The 17151-nt window shown below is 37.3% G+C and overlaps 1 protein-coding gene across 1 annotated transcript; it reads right to left on the minus strand.

The window, feature by feature from the left end:
- On the minus strand, positions 1 to 16989 carry LOC140148735 (pyridine nucleotide-disulfide oxidoreductase domain-containing protein 2-like). Its single transcript, XM_072170781.1, has 16 exons — positions 16921 to 16989; positions 16016 to 16130; positions 15030 to 15223; positions 14190 to 14283; positions 13211 to 13284; positions 12309 to 12464; positions 11123 to 11276; positions 6804 to 6865; positions 6462 to 6559; positions 5854 to 5995; positions 4560 to 4767; positions 2856 to 3012; positions 2326 to 2477; positions 1849 to 1955; positions 1306 to 1426; positions 1 to 485 (listed from the first exon to the last, which is right to left on the minus strand). The coding sequence occupies exons 3-16, from the start codon at positions 15198 to 15200 to the stop codon at positions 406 to 408; spliced, it is 1776 nt and encodes a 591-aa protein (XP_072026882.1). The 5' UTR covers positions 15201 to 15223; positions 16016 to 16130; positions 16921 to 16989; the 3' UTR covers positions 1 to 405.
- Positions 16990 to 17151: the final 162 nt, after the last annotated feature.

Raw genomic sequence — 17151 nt, forward strand, 5'->3', positions numbered from 1 at the left:
TGTTAGTATTTGGTTGGTTTTGGTGCGAATAACTGGCACTTTTAAAGTAATTTTTCAACACAAAAATATACTTGCATTAGTCGACTTTTGGTTTTCAATAGTCGTAGTCGCGACTATCAGTAATAGTCGTGACTAACGACTATTGGCGACTTAGTCGCCCAACTCTAAAATTTACAGCAGAAACAAAATCAAGACAATAAAAGGGTAATGCAGCATCCGGCCTAAGGACCAAACGATGCATCTGCTAGGCAGCAAAATGCAAAACATTGGGTGATTGAGGCGAAGCACATCAACCACACACCAGCCAACTCAATATGAGTGGTCTTTGTGCCATTGTCCAGCTCTGCAAGTCCTCTAAAATCTTTTCCTCTCTGATGAACTTTCACCAAACGTCTGTTGTCTTCCTCATCGCTTAGCCATTCTCTTGAGGTCTGTTTGGGCAACATAGGCTGCATTCCTACCACACGCTCCCATTACACCGCCACCTATAAATGGACAGATGTGTACACATATTTGAGCCCACTTGTACAAAAATGTGCAAGAGCTTTTATAATAATGATTTGAAATTACTTGGTACTAGTCTAGGTCAGTAAACATTAAAAGATTTAATCTTTCCCTAGAGAAGTCCTTTTCAGAGGGCTGAGCTTTTGGAACTCCCGTCTTCAGAGCCATCTTGGCTCTGAAGACACCATCTTGGCTCTGAAGATTGAGGGAAGTTGAACATCTAACTATTCAGGCCAACTATAGCTAAATTAATAAGTTTCTCGATCCTGAGAGCTCAATCAGTACACAATGACAATTGCGTCCAGTGTACAATGCCTACCACACACGCTTTGGGTAACGCTGCATTTCCTGTGTGTGCACAATAGATCGCGCTATCGTGTCATTCCACTAAACTTGCGACATTACGCAGTGCACACTGTATGTTCATACTCTCAGGATCAGGAAATTAATACTCTAGCTATATAGATACTTGCCAAATTTCCTGCCATACACTACTCCTGATTCCAAAATAACAGCACTAATTTGCAGGGATTAAAAAAAATATTATCCTGTTTTGCCAAATAGAACAGCCCAATTATATCAATCCTTTAGTTAGACCAACCTGGTAAATAATTTTGATATTTGATCAATTTTTGAAAATAAAGGTAAAAAAACACTTGTATGCTGTGACAAAGGTTTGTATAAAGACTAGGTTTGGTTTTGCACAAAAAATATCTCAATCCAGAATCACCATTTAATTAATGACTTATCAGACGCAAACTAGTCTTTTCAATTCGGCTTCAATTATAACCTATACTTTACCTGGATGTGCCCCACTGCCACACAAGTATAGCCCCTTCACTGGTGACCGGTAGCTTGAGCTTGAAGTCACAGGCCTGGTGAAATATAACTGATCCAGAGACATGGCGCCATGAAAAATATTCTGAAATAAGAAGGTTTTGATTTCGGTGTAAATAAATTTATAAATGATTTCTTATTTGCATGGTAAAAAAACACACATAAAATTGCTGATTTCATTTCATCAAGTTGTGTTATTCTTCATTCTGACACATTCATCACAATCCTTCTCTTCACCTGTAGCACAGTAATCACAACACAATAACTTCCCAATTACACGACAAGATTCCTATTGGGGCCATCTGCAAAGGTACTTGGTTGCAGTACCAGGGGAGTACCAGTGTAGTACCAGTACAGTACAGTGCCACTGCTGGTGGGTCCTGTGCAGTAACAGCATCGGTACTAAGTAGGTACTTTGTGTGCACCAGTACGGTACTTTGGTGACGATGTACCTGGGTAGGCGGCCACAATGAGAATCTTGTAGTGATACCACGCTTAAAGACTCACCCCTCCTGTAAGTCCAAATATTCTTTCTAGATCAGGTGGCGGCAGTATATCACGTCCAACAACACTGTCTTTGAAACCAGGTGCATAGCTCTCTATAGTATCAAACACTACAGGAAAATGTAAGATGTAATTATTGTGCAGTCTTTGTATGAAATTAGCATGAAAGGTGAAAATGCTTATTTATACCTCACAATTTAAATAACAACTTTTAAGAATATATTCAAAATACACAATTGCTCATTGTCATCTTTATAAATTCTGTTTAACATTTCAGAAAATATATGGTTTTAATAAGGTTATAAATCTGATAACAAAAATTTCATTTCAATTCAGTAAAAAATGAACTTAAACAAAAAGGTTGCAAAGGTTTTGATGACTGGTTCAAATAAAATCATATAGAGTGCAATCAGTAAAGTTCTTTCCCTTATTTGATGGAATGATGGTCAAAGGGTCACCCAACACAAGTTTTATACTGACCTTTATCAGCATATAAATTCTTAGTGTCATCATTCCATTCCAAGCCTTTCAAAGTATATGGTGTGTACTGTGTGAATAAAGATAACACATGACACCCCTCTGGAGCAATGGTAGGATCCAATGATGATGGAATACACATTTCAATCATAGGTCTGCAAAAGTCACAACACTCAGCATAAGAAATTTATCTAAATTACCCACTTCATTATCTAAGGCCAAGAATAGTATGGAATGGTACTGGGTACAGAGGGCACAGGGTGTAAATTGGAGAAAATTCATTCAAAATTTCTGTCCTTTTTATAATTTGTTAAAGTCAAAGAAGCAATTTGGTATGCTATTTGTACCAAAAACGTATCCATTCATACAAAATGTTTTTTCATTTTCTGCAATATACTCTGAGACTATTTTAGTGTTGATTAAAACAATGGAAATTTCAGCAAATACCAATTACACTTCCATACATAATTTTGTTTTAAAAATGATATTTTCAAATTTATATTGTACCTGTTAAAGGTACGGTAATAACTTACTTTTCTGGAAGGTTCCCATTCATCGCATCATCATAGGCTTCATTTATTAGACTAGTAGCCTCACAGTTAAGATGTATTGTACATGTATGATGTGGACCTGGGGTGTTATCTCTGTTGTTTGGTAAAGCAGTGAAGTTTGGTAACCTATCCACTGCAACTGTAAAATGGGGTTTGAAATGCATTTACAAAGAAAGTTGAATAGTGATTCACAAATGACTACAATGTCGAAGCTCTTTGAGTTTAAAACCACCATTACAAGATACATAGATTTATAGGATCCAAAGAAATTATGGTGTTTTATGGTCTGATTAGTCATTTTATTGGGAACATGGTTTAATAGTATTAACATTACATGAGCAAAAAATGTGAAACATATCAACAGCATTTTTTATAATACTATGGCCTTATAAACTTGCCACACATGCAGAGATTCTACTTCTGCCCAAACATATCAAATTGGCTTTTTAAAACCAATTTATCTTTTTAAACTTATCTGATTCATGCAAAGCTAGTCTTAAAATATCCACTGAACCTCTCAATAGAGAACCATTTATTGCCTAACATACTTCTAATATAATTATGTAGGTGATACAGACAGGCAATATATAATGTTGTTTGTTTACCCAGGTTGGTCCATGAGGAACACATGCTAATCCATGGAAAACCATGGACCGTTCCAAGCTCATACAAATGCACAAGCCTGGATAGCCAGTGTAGGCTAATATATGCATGCTGGCCTAGATAGCTTTGATAAACAAAGCAAGAAATGGAAGAAAATAGCTAGGAAAAAGAGAAAAGAGAGAAGGCCACTCCCAAACACAATTGTACAATTTTACTCTTAGCCCTTACTTCGTGAGAAAGGAAACTGGAATTCCAATCTCAGGCCCCTGTAAAGGTTATTTTGAGGGAAAATTGCCTGTCTGCTATACTAGTAGTGGTATTTCTGACCATCTGAGTAGAACTCAACTTTGGAAGTGATCAGTGGCGTACCGTGGCCGCCCCAACCCCGGGGGGCTGAAGAAGAAACAATTTTGCCGCCCCTTACTTAACAGCCCGAAAAGGTTGACCCAACTTTTTTCACGGTCGTTTGAAAAAGTGAAGAGCAAAAAAAAAAAAAAAAAAAAAAAAAAAAAAAAAAAAAAGGGATTTTAGGCGATAGCGCCCTAAAAGCAACCGTTTTCCATAAATTGTTATGCTTTTTCAATTTTTTGCGCCCTTTTTCTTTGTTAATTGCTTTGCCGCCCCTTTGTTTTTGCCGCCTTCTTCTTCCACCGCCCTTCGTTTTTGCCGCCCCCTACTTTGACCCGAATGGCGCTAAAGCCCCAAAATACGCGCATGGTGATGGCATATGTGACGAGCCATTCAAGCAATTGAATTTGGGTGTGAGATGAGAACCCATATCATTCAATGTAACAGAGCATATAAATACAAAATTGTGACTGTGATCAAGCAAAATGAGTTGGATGTTGGGAATATTGACTTTGAGAATAATGGCATCCAACTTCCTTCATATTTTTGATATGAATATCTTATTGATTAAAAAAGAAAACTCGAAATTGGTCATTTGGTGACAGCAAAATGCAACAGGCCCATTGGGTGGAACAAGTTGAAAAAGATGGTAAATACAGCTTGTCACCCCTAGTCCCTGTTGTAATGGATGATCACATATTCATTTCTTTTAAATATTTCAAACCTACTACTAACCATTTATTTTAGTGACAGGAGACTTATAATCAACACTAGCAATCTCTTCCACAAACTCTTGAGGTAACACTCCAGGAGGCACCAAGTTCAGATATGTCACTTGTGGTGTTGCATTGGAGAAAACTGTTTTACTGCGGACTTCAGTGCCGTCTTCAAGAACCACACCACAGGCGTCATTGCTACCATTCACCATTATAGAACTTACTGGCTGCAAAATTTACAAAAGTAATATGAAACCTTTTTATAATTTGGTTGTTACTGGTCTCAATATCACAATTGCCAATCAATGTTTACTTGGAAGAACCAAGTCTTGGAGGACAACTGTAACTTACATTTCCTGTAGTGTGCCTTGTAAAAGCTCTGCAATAAACATATTTTCCAATTGCTCCCTTTTTTCTATGTACCTCTGTGTGCTCAGGTCTTTTTTCCTTCAAATAAGTGGTGCTACTCTTACAGCAGCACTTGACACCCCCTTTGAAAGACATACCTTTAACCTTCCACATAGGTGTGTAGATTGCAAATGGAGTCCCATTTAGGTAACCCCATTTGAAATTCACACTCCCTGTGTGGGAGATTAAGGTCATATCTTCCTTAGGGGTGTATAACCCAATACTGGAATAACCCAATGCACAAGTTGACTTGTAATTACAGTACACACATGTTTATACCAATACATTTGTGGGTTCATTGACAATGCTGCTAAACAACTTTTTACATAAATTAAAAGTCTTACATATGTAACTTAACCATAACTTAAAGGGGCATGTCATGATCCACAGCCACATCCCCCAACATTTCTAAAATAAATTTTACCACTGAAAAACTCTGGCTACATAATGTTTGTGTGCAAAAACTGCAGATTCATTCACTTGGCAAAAATATCATCAACCACAGCCACATCCCCTAACATTTCTAAAACAAGGTTGAGAATTTATACCATTGGAATTAACCTCTCGCTACAAAATATTTGTGTACAAGAATGTTCTTGCAGATTCATTCATTTGGCAAAAATATTGTTAAATTTGTATCAACAAAATTATAATACAGCCCAACTCGAAAATGCAAAATTGGAATGAACTGAAATTTTGAGAACAAGTTTTTTTTTTTTGATATCTGAAAATATCATATAAAGAAATGCTAGAATCATGAAATACTCCTTTAACATAATATCAGAAGTCTTGTCTAGCTTCTGCTTGTAAGGGTTTACAGCTGTAAATTACCTGTGAAAATACCTGTGAAAATACCTGTGAATTACCTGTGAAAGAGGCATAAAACCTTATTAAAACGTCTTTACCTTTTCAGTCAAAATGGTTGCCCCATGTTCCATTGCAGCTTTGGCAATACTTCCTGACACTGCACCCATTCCTCCTTCAACATAGCCCCATCCTCCTTTGATGCCCTCAATCTCACCCATCACATGATGCAGAAGAACATACCTAGCAATGATAAAACAATTAAATATAGGATGCAGGCAAACACATTTCTGTAATTCTTCAAGCAACTGTCAGTTGATTTGAACCACTTTGACTTCTATTAATCTAAATTGTTAACATATAGCATACATTCACATGTGCAAGGTTAACTGTTTACTGCAATTGTGTGCCTTCTCTGATTGACACAATGCACACCTACTTCTCCATGTACATCAACCCCAGGGCAGCGTCACCAGAGTTATGGTCTTTGTATAGGGATTGAAGAAACCAGGTGCACATAGAACCAAGCACCTATAATAAAGTAAATTGTAGGACAATAATAGGAAACAAAATGTCAACATTTTATACCCTTCTTTAATCAGTGTATCACACTTGCCCCAAAATTGTGGTCTTTAAGAGAATTTTTACAAGATTCAGTTCCACAAATTGTAGTCTTTAGTTGCAAATCCCAAAGGTATTCTATGCTTACCCACTACCAGGTGTATCTGGGGTTACCATGGCACCAATAACAGAGTCTGTTGCTAGGGTAGCCTTTAATGGCTCCGATTCAAACCAGCGATCCAATATCTGCAGAGAATCACAAAAACAGTGCACAGTATGTGTACATTGTTTAAAGGCTTGATTTTTAAGTTAAGTCACTCAAGTTGAGTGTAATGAACTATAGTCAACTTACATTATGAAGCTAAATCTGTGGTTTGTTTTCAAAACATACAACAAGATATGCTGGCAATACATCAGATCAATACATGTTGGAATATTTCAAGTTCATTAATGAATGAACCCTGTTTTTTTCTTCTAGTTAATGACGTACCTTTATCATGGGTGCTGTTAGTAATTCATAGAAGGGTGCAATATTTTTGCCCAGCATTCCACCTTTGAAATAAAAGTGTCATATAACAATGTTGGTTTACAAACAAGTTTAAAATTAGAACTACACATATGTTATTCAAATCGTATGAGAAGAAAGAAAGATTAGGAGTGGATTTCACAAAGTTCCAAACCATTATAACTCTATGAGCCATAGGATTTATTATATGTTATAGAGTTATGCTGGGCTTGGAATTCCGCTGGGGTCAAAGGACTTGTTTTACAAGTTACAGTGTGCTCAGCATGCTGTAATAGTGAAACCCACTCCAGCAAGGGGATTGGTCAAATTTGTTATATGGTACCACGAAAATTGAGGTATTGGCAGTGACTGCTTTTGGACATCTGCATGTGCAGTTTCCCCCTAAAATCAGTAAATTACTTGTGATACATTAAGGAGGCTGTGTACTCTCAGACATGCATGTAGTAAAAGTGCAATAACTTTGTAATTATTCAGCATAAGACATATAAAAGTATACATTTTTATGAAGGCAAGACATCAATAAATCTTAATATAAATACAGATTTGGGGTAAAAACAACAATTACGAAGAAAATCACAAAAAAGTGTGTTCTTGGCAATATTTGTTAGGTACATCATAACAAAAAAACACTTTCCAAAATATTTTATTTTGTTTTTTAGCTCAATCTTGAGGCTCCATTCCAAAAAGGTTTTTTAAATTTTTTTTGATATTGGCTTTATTTTTGAGAAAATGAGAAAACCGTTTCTTGAGTCGATCATGCTTTTTACGATGATCATATTTGCTTACTTATAGATGCTGTATTTATTGAGTTATCATGTACCTAAATCGTCATTTTACCGAGAAAATGAACATTGAAATAATGGCCGTTGAAGTTTTAAGTGGTCACATTTTGCACTTTCATCGAATCTACGCAGGAGAATGCGGCAGTTTTATTTTTCTACCTTACATTACATAAACATCAGGTAAATCCACGGCCCCTTGAGAAGTTTGAGCGAAATCCATTCATAACTTGATATTTAAATCGGGGGAAAGAACTTGAAAAACCCCACATTTTATCAGCTAAAACGGAGCCATTTGACCACTAGGTTTTGTGCTTCCCTGGTGTTTCCATAAGATGCGCCACGCGCATGCAGATAAGCGTCGCGTATGCGTATTGCGTGTGTGGGCGTTAACGAATTGCGCAATACGCATACGCGATGCGTTGTTGCACGCGTGTACCCTGCTGGTACAACAAAGATTTTCTTTCCTTTTCAATTTCAAACACGAGTGGAATAGTGAAATAAAATCCTTAAAATACTGCAGTTGGAGTTTACAAATCTGGATTTTCATTCCTTGTATTTATAAAAAACATAACAAAGTACAAACATATCAAAAAAACTCAATTTTGCGAAAGAAACAATGTCTAGAGTACACAGCTGCCTTAAATGATTTGAATTGAATGTGTTTCTTGATATTGGTGCTCACCTGCCAAGAAACATTGCCAGTTTGTCTTTTTAGCAAGTCTGCAGTTCAAAACTGCAACAATCAACTACATACAAAATGGAACTAAAGTATGTTCGGCTTTATATAATAGGCAACAATTTTTTGTTACTGCGTGCGGCAATTAAGTCCCAACTAACACTCCCATAAATTCACATATGCATGCACCAGTCACATATTTATACGCAACGCAAAACTAGCATAAGCACTACGCCCAACTGCGTGCATGCCATTCTATATCAATACTTGGTGTTATGAGTCTAATTTTTTTTCACTTTTTATAAGCTGAACAAACATTAGGGTTGTTGCATAATGTTATATCCTTTGATGGTACTCTTTCAATTACATTGTGTTTATTTCCAAAAGCATTATAGTTAGGGGAAAAAGTTCACTTTGGTGACCACTCTCTGGCTAGTAAGGTTTGACGATTGATTCGACTTCTATGGACCATTTAGAAAAAAATAGCCACCATGTCCCTCGCGAAAATCCCGGCATTTTTCGCTAGAGGCCAAAATCCAAAATGGCCGCCACCACCATTTTGAAAATTTAAGTTTTGAACCAGAGCACCTATAATCATGCACAAAGACACTTTTTCGGATATGTCGAGTACAAGGATTCCGATTCTGACATTAGTTTGACATTACGGCATCATTTTCACCCAGAAATCCAAGATGGTGGCAGGCACCATCTTGAAAAATTTAGTTTAGAACAAGAGGACCTTAAATCGTGTACAAAGACACTTTTTTTAGATAAGTCGACCACGAGGATTTCAAATTTGACATTACTTTGACATTACGAACTCATATTTACCCAGAAATCCAAGATGGTGGCCGCCGACGCCATCTTGAAAAAAATGAGTTTTGAACCCGATTACCTAAAATCGTGTACAAAGACACTTTTTCCGGTAAGTCGACCCAAAAAAATCCGAATCTGACATTAATTTGACGTTACAAAATAATTTTTGCCCAGAAATCCAAGATGGCCCCCATTTGGTAGAGCGTAAATGTGATTTTTGAATGAAAGCAGAAGAATAAATGTGTCATTTCCGCCTTATGTGGGGTTCATGTCCCTTATATGGGGTTTAAACTGCCTTATCTTGGGTTTACATCCCTTATCTAGGGATAAGGCGCCTAACCTGTGGTTTAGACGGCCTTATCCTGGGTTTACGTTCCTTACCTGTGGCTAAGATGCCTTAACCTTAGCATATCGCAGTCTAAACCCAGATAAGGCATCTAAACCCCAGATAATGCGCCGCAACCCCAGATAAGGGACGTAGACCGCCGATAAAGCAGTGCAACCCCCAAACAAGGCGCTTTAACCCTAAATGAGGAACATAAACCTAAGATAAGGCATCTAAACCCCACATAAGGTGCCCAAACTCTAGATACGGGTCGTTAACCCCAGATAAGGGTCGTAAACCTCAGATAAGACATCTAAACCCAAGATAAGGCGCCTTAACCCCAGATAAGAGACGTAAACTCAAATATGACAGTTTAAACCCCCGGTAAGGCACCGTAACCCCAGATAAGGGACGTACACCTCAGATAAACCAGTCCCAGCCCCAAATAAGGCGCCTTAACCATAAATAAGGAACATAAACCTAATAAAGAGAAGTAAAACCCAGACGGCGCCTTATCTGGGGTTTAAACTGCCATATCTGAGTTTACGTCTCTTATCTGGGGTTAAGGCGCCTTATCTTGGGTTTAGATGCCTTATCTGAGGTTTACGACCCTTATCTGGGGTTAACAACCCTTATCTAGAGTTAAGGCACCTTATGTGGGGTTTAGATGTCTTTTCTGGGGTTTATGTTCCTTATTTAGGGTTAAGGCGCCTTATTTGGGGTTTAGACTGCTTTATCTGGGGTCTACGTCGCTTATCTGGGGTTAAGGCGCATTATCTGGGGTTTATATGCCTTATCTGGGTTTAGACTGCGATATGCTAAGGTTAAGGCATCTTAGCCACAGGTAAGGAACGTAAACCCATGATAAGGCCGTCTAAACCACAGATAAGGCGCCTTATCCATAGATAAGGGATGTAAACCCAAGATAAGGCAGTTGAAACCCCATATAAGAGACATGAACCCCAGATAAGGCGGAAATGACACACTTATGCTTCTGCTCTCATTCAAAAATCACATTTACGCTCTACCAAATGGGGCCATCTTGGATTTCTGGGCAAAATTATTTTGTAACGTCAACTGAATGTCAGATTCGGATTTCTTGGGGTCGACTTATCGGAAAAAAGTGTCTTTGTACACGATTTTAGGTAATCTGGTTCAAAACTTATTTTTTCAAGATGATACCAAGCGCCACCATCTTGGATTTCTGGGTAAATATGAGTTCAGTAATGTCAAAGTAATGTCAAATTTGAAATCCTTGTGGTCGACTTATCCAAAAAAGTGTCTTTGTATACGATTTAAGGTCCTCTTGTTCAAAACTAAATTTTTCAAGATGGTGCCGCCACCATCTTGGATTTCTGGGTGAAAATGATGCCGTAATGTCAAACTAATGTCAGAATCGGAATCCTTGTACTCGACATATCCGAAAAAGTGTCTTTGTGCATGATTATAGGTGCTCTGGTTCAAAACTTAAATTTTCAAAATGGTGGTGGCGGCCATTTTGGATTTTGGCCTCTAGCGAAAAATGCCGGGATTTTCGCGAGGGACATGGTGGCTATTTTTTTTCTAAATGGTCCATAGAAGTCGAATCAATCGTCAAACCTTACTAGCCAGAGAGTGGTCACCAAAGTGAACTTTTTCCCCTAACTATTAGAATGATAAAATCTATAGACTACAAACAACCCACCTGCTTTCACAACAGATTTCAATGCGCCCAAGTTATTAATGATATCCCTAGCTCTTCCACCTGCAACAGCCGTCACATCCAGGGGTGGACTGTCTAGTAAAGGCCCTAGGGCTTCAGCCATGGCTCCCATCTTTTCCTCATACTTGATGTACATCTATTAACATGAATTTAAATTGGGTTAGTTATCTCTTAATGCAATGGTGTGTTTATATCAGTGAATCTAAATACACTGAATAGCCTACATATCTTGACATTAGATCCAGAGCTGTCAACTTTCTAAAATACTTTCTCTTTAAATCAGTATTTTCCAGGATCAGGATTTGACAATTCTCTGTCATTTTCACTCAAACCAGGTCTCTAGCCCCTTCTAGAGGTTCAGTCAGTTCAAATATCTATTGCTTTTGCCTTAGCTTTATTAGTGTAGTTTATTTTGAATTAACAGAACTTATTCAAGCATAGCTAAGCAGTATTTTTATAATTTAGCTTATGTGACAGGCATTGATTTTGCCTGTCCCAGGAGCAAACTACCCATCCAAAATGACTGGTGGATGGGTGGCTAGCTAATGTCCTGCACACAATATGTATTCTCAAACTTTCAAATGTATGAACAATATTCTTTAGCATTTTCAGTGTTCTTGAGTATTGTCTGTGAAATCAGTACTATACTTTGATCAGCTTGTAATCGGCGGGCCTTATCATGCTTATAACATCGCGGATTAATATCAAAATGTTTTATTTTAAGAATTGTCTCGTGACATTTCGCCAGAAGCATTTACAAATTATTAATTCAAGTCCTATACTTTATCTACTTTCTTTAACACACAAAATATAGACCAGACAGGTCACCTAATAGCACTCTTAACGCGGGTCTACTTTTCGGTGTAGTGGTAAAAGCCTAACAATTCCCGCCGATTACGAGCTGATCAAACTATAGTTGTTAACGCTGCTAGATGCAGCTTTGTACTTGTTTATTTTTCTGAACTGAAATCTTGTTACCAAGTTGAAATTTTTGACATGCTTGTTTACTATCTGCATCTGAGCTGAGAACATAAAGATTTTTTGGTGTTTGCATGGGTGTGTGTGCGTACATGTGGGGATGCGTACACATATGGGGGTACGTACACGTGTGTGCGCATACACCTATGTGTGTGCACATGCCTGTGTGCCAGGATGCTCATCATCTCACCTCTGCATCTCTTTTAGAGAATTGAGCTATCTGTCTGCATGTCTCTTGTTCATTTCTACCCAGTAGTAGAGACCTTGGTCTGCCACTAGGTCCTGGCTCCTCCAACAAAGGAGTGAAAGAATGGCTGTCCCTAATGTAAACCTTCAATCCATGTTTCTGTAAAAATAAAATTATAAACAAGAAGCATGAGTCAACTTATAGACTTATGTTGGAAATATGCTTGGAATGCTAGAATGTATAGCAATAATGATTTTGCTTGTTAGAATGGAGTGGGATTCTTAATGGACAAGTGGGAACAGGATGCATGTGTGGCAGATTTGGGGTGCATTTTCAGGCTCTTACTTTCAAAAACTGGTTTAGAGATTGGATTCTTTTTCAAAACTTTTCGTTGTTTTGAAACATTGCTTTGTTTTTGGCCACATTTTCCCCCAGAAAATAACATTTCTTTGTTTTTGGCCACATTTTTCCCCAGAATTTGGCAAGTTTAACTTAACTTTTGGCAAGTTTAACTTAACTTTGAACAGAAATAATTACAAAGTCCTAAAGGAATATAATATTTGTGGATCTTTTCCACCAACTTTTGTATAATGTCAGGCTCATATCAGTGCCTGATCCAAAATCGACACCCCTTGTGTTGTTAGATTATATTTTAGGATTGGATTTGAAACATTTACCAAATGTAAAGGTACATACGGTACTATGTTAAAGGTATTATATTGCTATCTTATAGGCCTACACCTATGATTTTGTTCAACTTTAAAAAATGTAGTGACACAGAGTTGGGCATACTCATCAATTCTGTTATCAATAAATGGGAAAAATTCTCAGCCATTTTGATGCATATTGTATGGTTTTCCAGCAGGTTAGTTTTAATTGCATGAGCTGAAGTATTATAATAGTACCTTGAGTTCCAGATCTTTGTAGATTGTGGGTCTGAGAAGACTTAAAACATACGAACATCTGGAAAACTTGTAGCCTGTAAAATGATACAAAAAATACCTTTATTACATCATTCGAAATGAACTGGTTGGTTGAGAGCAATGATTTACACTACAGCCAATGGGCTATTCCAGTTGACATTCATACACATCCTATGGAAGACATGACCTTAATCTCCCACACAAGGAGTGTGAATTTCAAATGGGGTGACCTGAATGGGTGACTGGATTTGAAATCTACACTCCCTTTGTAGGAGATTAAGGTCATGTCTTGAAATCTACACTCCCTTTGTAGGAGATTAAGGTCATGTCTTAGTGTCAAAACATTTTAATCTGCAGCATAAATTTAATGCATGGAATCATGTGATGGAACTGTGTTTGAACCATGTGTGAACATACCTCCTCTTTCTAAAAGGACATGAAGGAGTCGGGGTGAATTAGGTGAGGAATTTTGCTTGTGACTGATGTTTAAACACCATAATGAGGAGTTGTATCAGCTTGTGCAGGGACTGTCTTTTGGAATTTGCAGGAGAGCATTAAATAGCTCTTCTGGAACCTTCAAGGAGAGCTGTTTAGAGCATTTACAATAGAATATATGGAGAGAGTTGTCAAATAAGGAGAGCCGAAAATTACTCTTCTATATCAGATTCAAGGAGAGCAGTAGAGTGATTGCTCTCGCTCTCCTCAAAAGGCAGTCCCTGCTTGTGCTTTTGGTTTATTTCACAAATGAAGTGGATTTTGACAACAATATTAAACCTGTACTACATTGGTTTTATGATCAATTTGTTCCAAATCTGCATCACTATACAGCACAAAAAAATCGATCCTATGCAAGCCAATGTAATTAATATTACATGCTTCACATGGTAAATACTGGGAGCAAATATCAAAAAACAATATGAAAAATAATAATAATAAACCTTTGTTATTGTTTCAAACACACCTGGAATGATTTCCTCTGTTACTGCAGCACCACCTATCAAATGCCTTCTTTCAAGAACAAGTGTTTTAAAACCAGCCTTCTGGAGATAAGCAGCCTGTAGATTTAAAACAATATCATCAAGATTAACACTGAATTTTATACAAATTTACACATTATAAACACTACTGAACAGAGCTCAGTATAATTCAGCATAAATCTGTTTAAAAACTTTATATGTGTATGTGAAAACAATCAATCAATCAATCAATCAATCAATAAATAAATAATAAATAAACCATGCTTTCAAGGTACAGTATTTTGTTACAGTTAGTTACCTACATGTAGCACAGATTATAAAACATAATTGGTTATATGTGCTACTGCTACAGAATGTATGCACTAGGTCTGCCACAAGGATGACCAAATGTTTATTCTAGATAACCTAAAAGATCGGGTACAGCCTCCTATGTCAAAGGTTTACTACATGTACGGTATGTCAAAAATAAAGGTTTACTATGTCGAATAGTAAATAAAATAGGGTTCACAATGTCAAATCTAAAAACAAACAAAAACAAAACCTATTTAACATGCAAGCCTTACTTCATTTTGGACATAGCAAACATTTGACCGCAATCCTTTGACATACATGTAGGGGACAGACACTGTACCATATACAGGGGATTCTGCACTAAACAAAATAAAATCAAGCAAAATTCCTTTTGGTTTAAAAGAAATAGATAAAGATGAATACTTTAGGCATGTCAAGTAATGTATCTTTAAATCCATTAACTTATATAGAATTATGTGGCAGATTGGGTCAATTATAGAGGCATGCCTAATCCTGATAATACTATTACTTACAGTAATCAGTCCATTGTGACCTGCACCAACAATGATAGCATCATATTCCTGACAAAGAGGGTCTCTCTGGGTATTCAGTTGTGATGTGGTTGAAAGATAGCGACTTGAGAGCTTTCTTCCAACTGACGAAGCCTTCAGGGACCATGAAACTCTCTGTGATATTCCCAGCATTGTATTGGAATGGAAATGCAAACCTGTTACCAGACAATAAATATCATTTAAAATACTGGGGAAATCAATGGCCCTATAATAATTACTGAATTTATGGACATGAGTTTATAGCTAGAACAATTTTAGTGCCGCCTAAATTGTGAAGTGTAGTGAGCGAAGCGTAGCAAGTTGAGCTCTCTCTCCCCAACGGCCGGGGGTCTAGGGGTCGAGGGGGTCTAGGGGTCGAGGGGGACGAGGCTCCCCGAAACTGTTGGGTATTTAACCTTTTTCACTGAATTTAGAGGTCCATTTTAGACACATTTTGTTCAATAAAATTTACTTTGTTAACCAATAAATTGACTGTAGTTTGTTATTTGAGTGTTAATGTGTCACAACTTACAAGGCTAGGCTACAATCATTTGAAGTAATATGTATTTCTTTAGAACCATGAAAAATGAAATAAAAATATCATTCCCTAAAATAAAATTATCCTTTAAGAGATAATGTTTAATAATAATATTTCATTTCATTTTCATGGTTCTAAAAATATACAGTTGATTGCAGGGACTGTCTTCTGGAATTAACAAGAGAGCATAAAATTGAGCTCTTCTGGAGCCTTCAAGGAGAGCTGTTTAGAGCATTTAAAATAGAATGTAAGGAGAGAATAGTCAATTTAGGAGAGCTAAAAATCACTCTCCTATATCAGATTTAGGCAGGGCAGTAGCAGTAGAGAATGATTGGTCTCGCTCTCCTCAAAAGGCAGTCCCTGTGATTGGCTACTTGAGTTGCGTAACTTGACTTGAGTAAATGAGTATGAGGTTTGACCTTTGACTTACCAATTATCTAAATTTAACTTTGAATCTTCTATTTTTCTTGCTGGCCCATAGACGAACAGCTTCTGTAAGTCCTCAATTGATGGTCCCTCAATGCTGATTCTTAGTAAGCTATATACTGCATCAAGAAAACAAACATAAAATAAAACATTATTAATTAAGAAAATAATTAAATATTTTTTCTATAGTCATGCTATTGCTAGAACTTGTTTCTCGAGCAAATTGTGCCCAACTGCGTGCATGCTATTCTATATCAATACCAGGGCTGTCAACTTTTTGGAATTGCTTGGCGTGAGACAGAAGCGTACCGGGATTTGCCGACTCCAATGTTTATTTTGACCGATGATTATTTGAGCCACGGCGCTCGAGAATGTGAAAAACGGGGGTGGGTGGGTGGGGGTAGGAACAACAAATTAATTATTCATGTCGATGCGTGAGATTTTACTTATTTTACAGCTTTTTGCGTGAGATTTACTACCTGGGCGTGAGATTATACTACCTTGGCGTGAGACCGTGAGAAAGTGACCCAATGGCAATGCGCGAGACTCACAGCCAATGGCATGCGTGAGAGTTGACAGCCCTGATCAATACACGACTGTTAATTGTTATGAATCTTTTTTTTCAGCCTTATAATAAGCCACACAAACTTTAAAGCTATCATCCCTTTCCACTTATTCCAATTATCATGATTATAAACTTTTCCAACTTTTCTACTTTGCAGCTCTGTACTTCTTCTTCCTTTGAACTTCTTCTTCCTGTACTGTGCATGTGTGTAACTACTGTAAGCTTATACAACAATGTAAATTATTATTTCCTGGCTGGGAGTTTTGGAACAGGCACAGCAGCACAGGGGCCAGCCCATGCATGATCATGTACTGCACATTTCTAATACCACAGTAAATCCTCACCTAACAAAACATAGATTATGAAGCTTTCAAGCCAGAATGATGATTCTTTAGTGTCAGTAATGTACTGCAGTATCTTATAAGCTTATCAGTTCTGATCAATGATGCTTGCCCGGTGAAAATAATGTCAATATTAGTGTTGGGCGGATGTACCAGTCATTGCCAGTAAATAATTAGTGATGGGTGTTACCGTTAGCCTAGGTCTCCAAAATCCAAAGAATGTCACATGTTGAC

Source organism: Amphiura filiformis, chromosome 3 (genome assembly GCF_039555335.1).
Source record: "Amphiura filiformis chromosome 3, Afil_fr2py, whole genome shotgun sequence".
NCBI lineage: Eukaryota > Metazoa > Echinodermata > Ophiuroidea > Amphilepidida > Amphiuridae > Amphiura > Amphiura filiformis.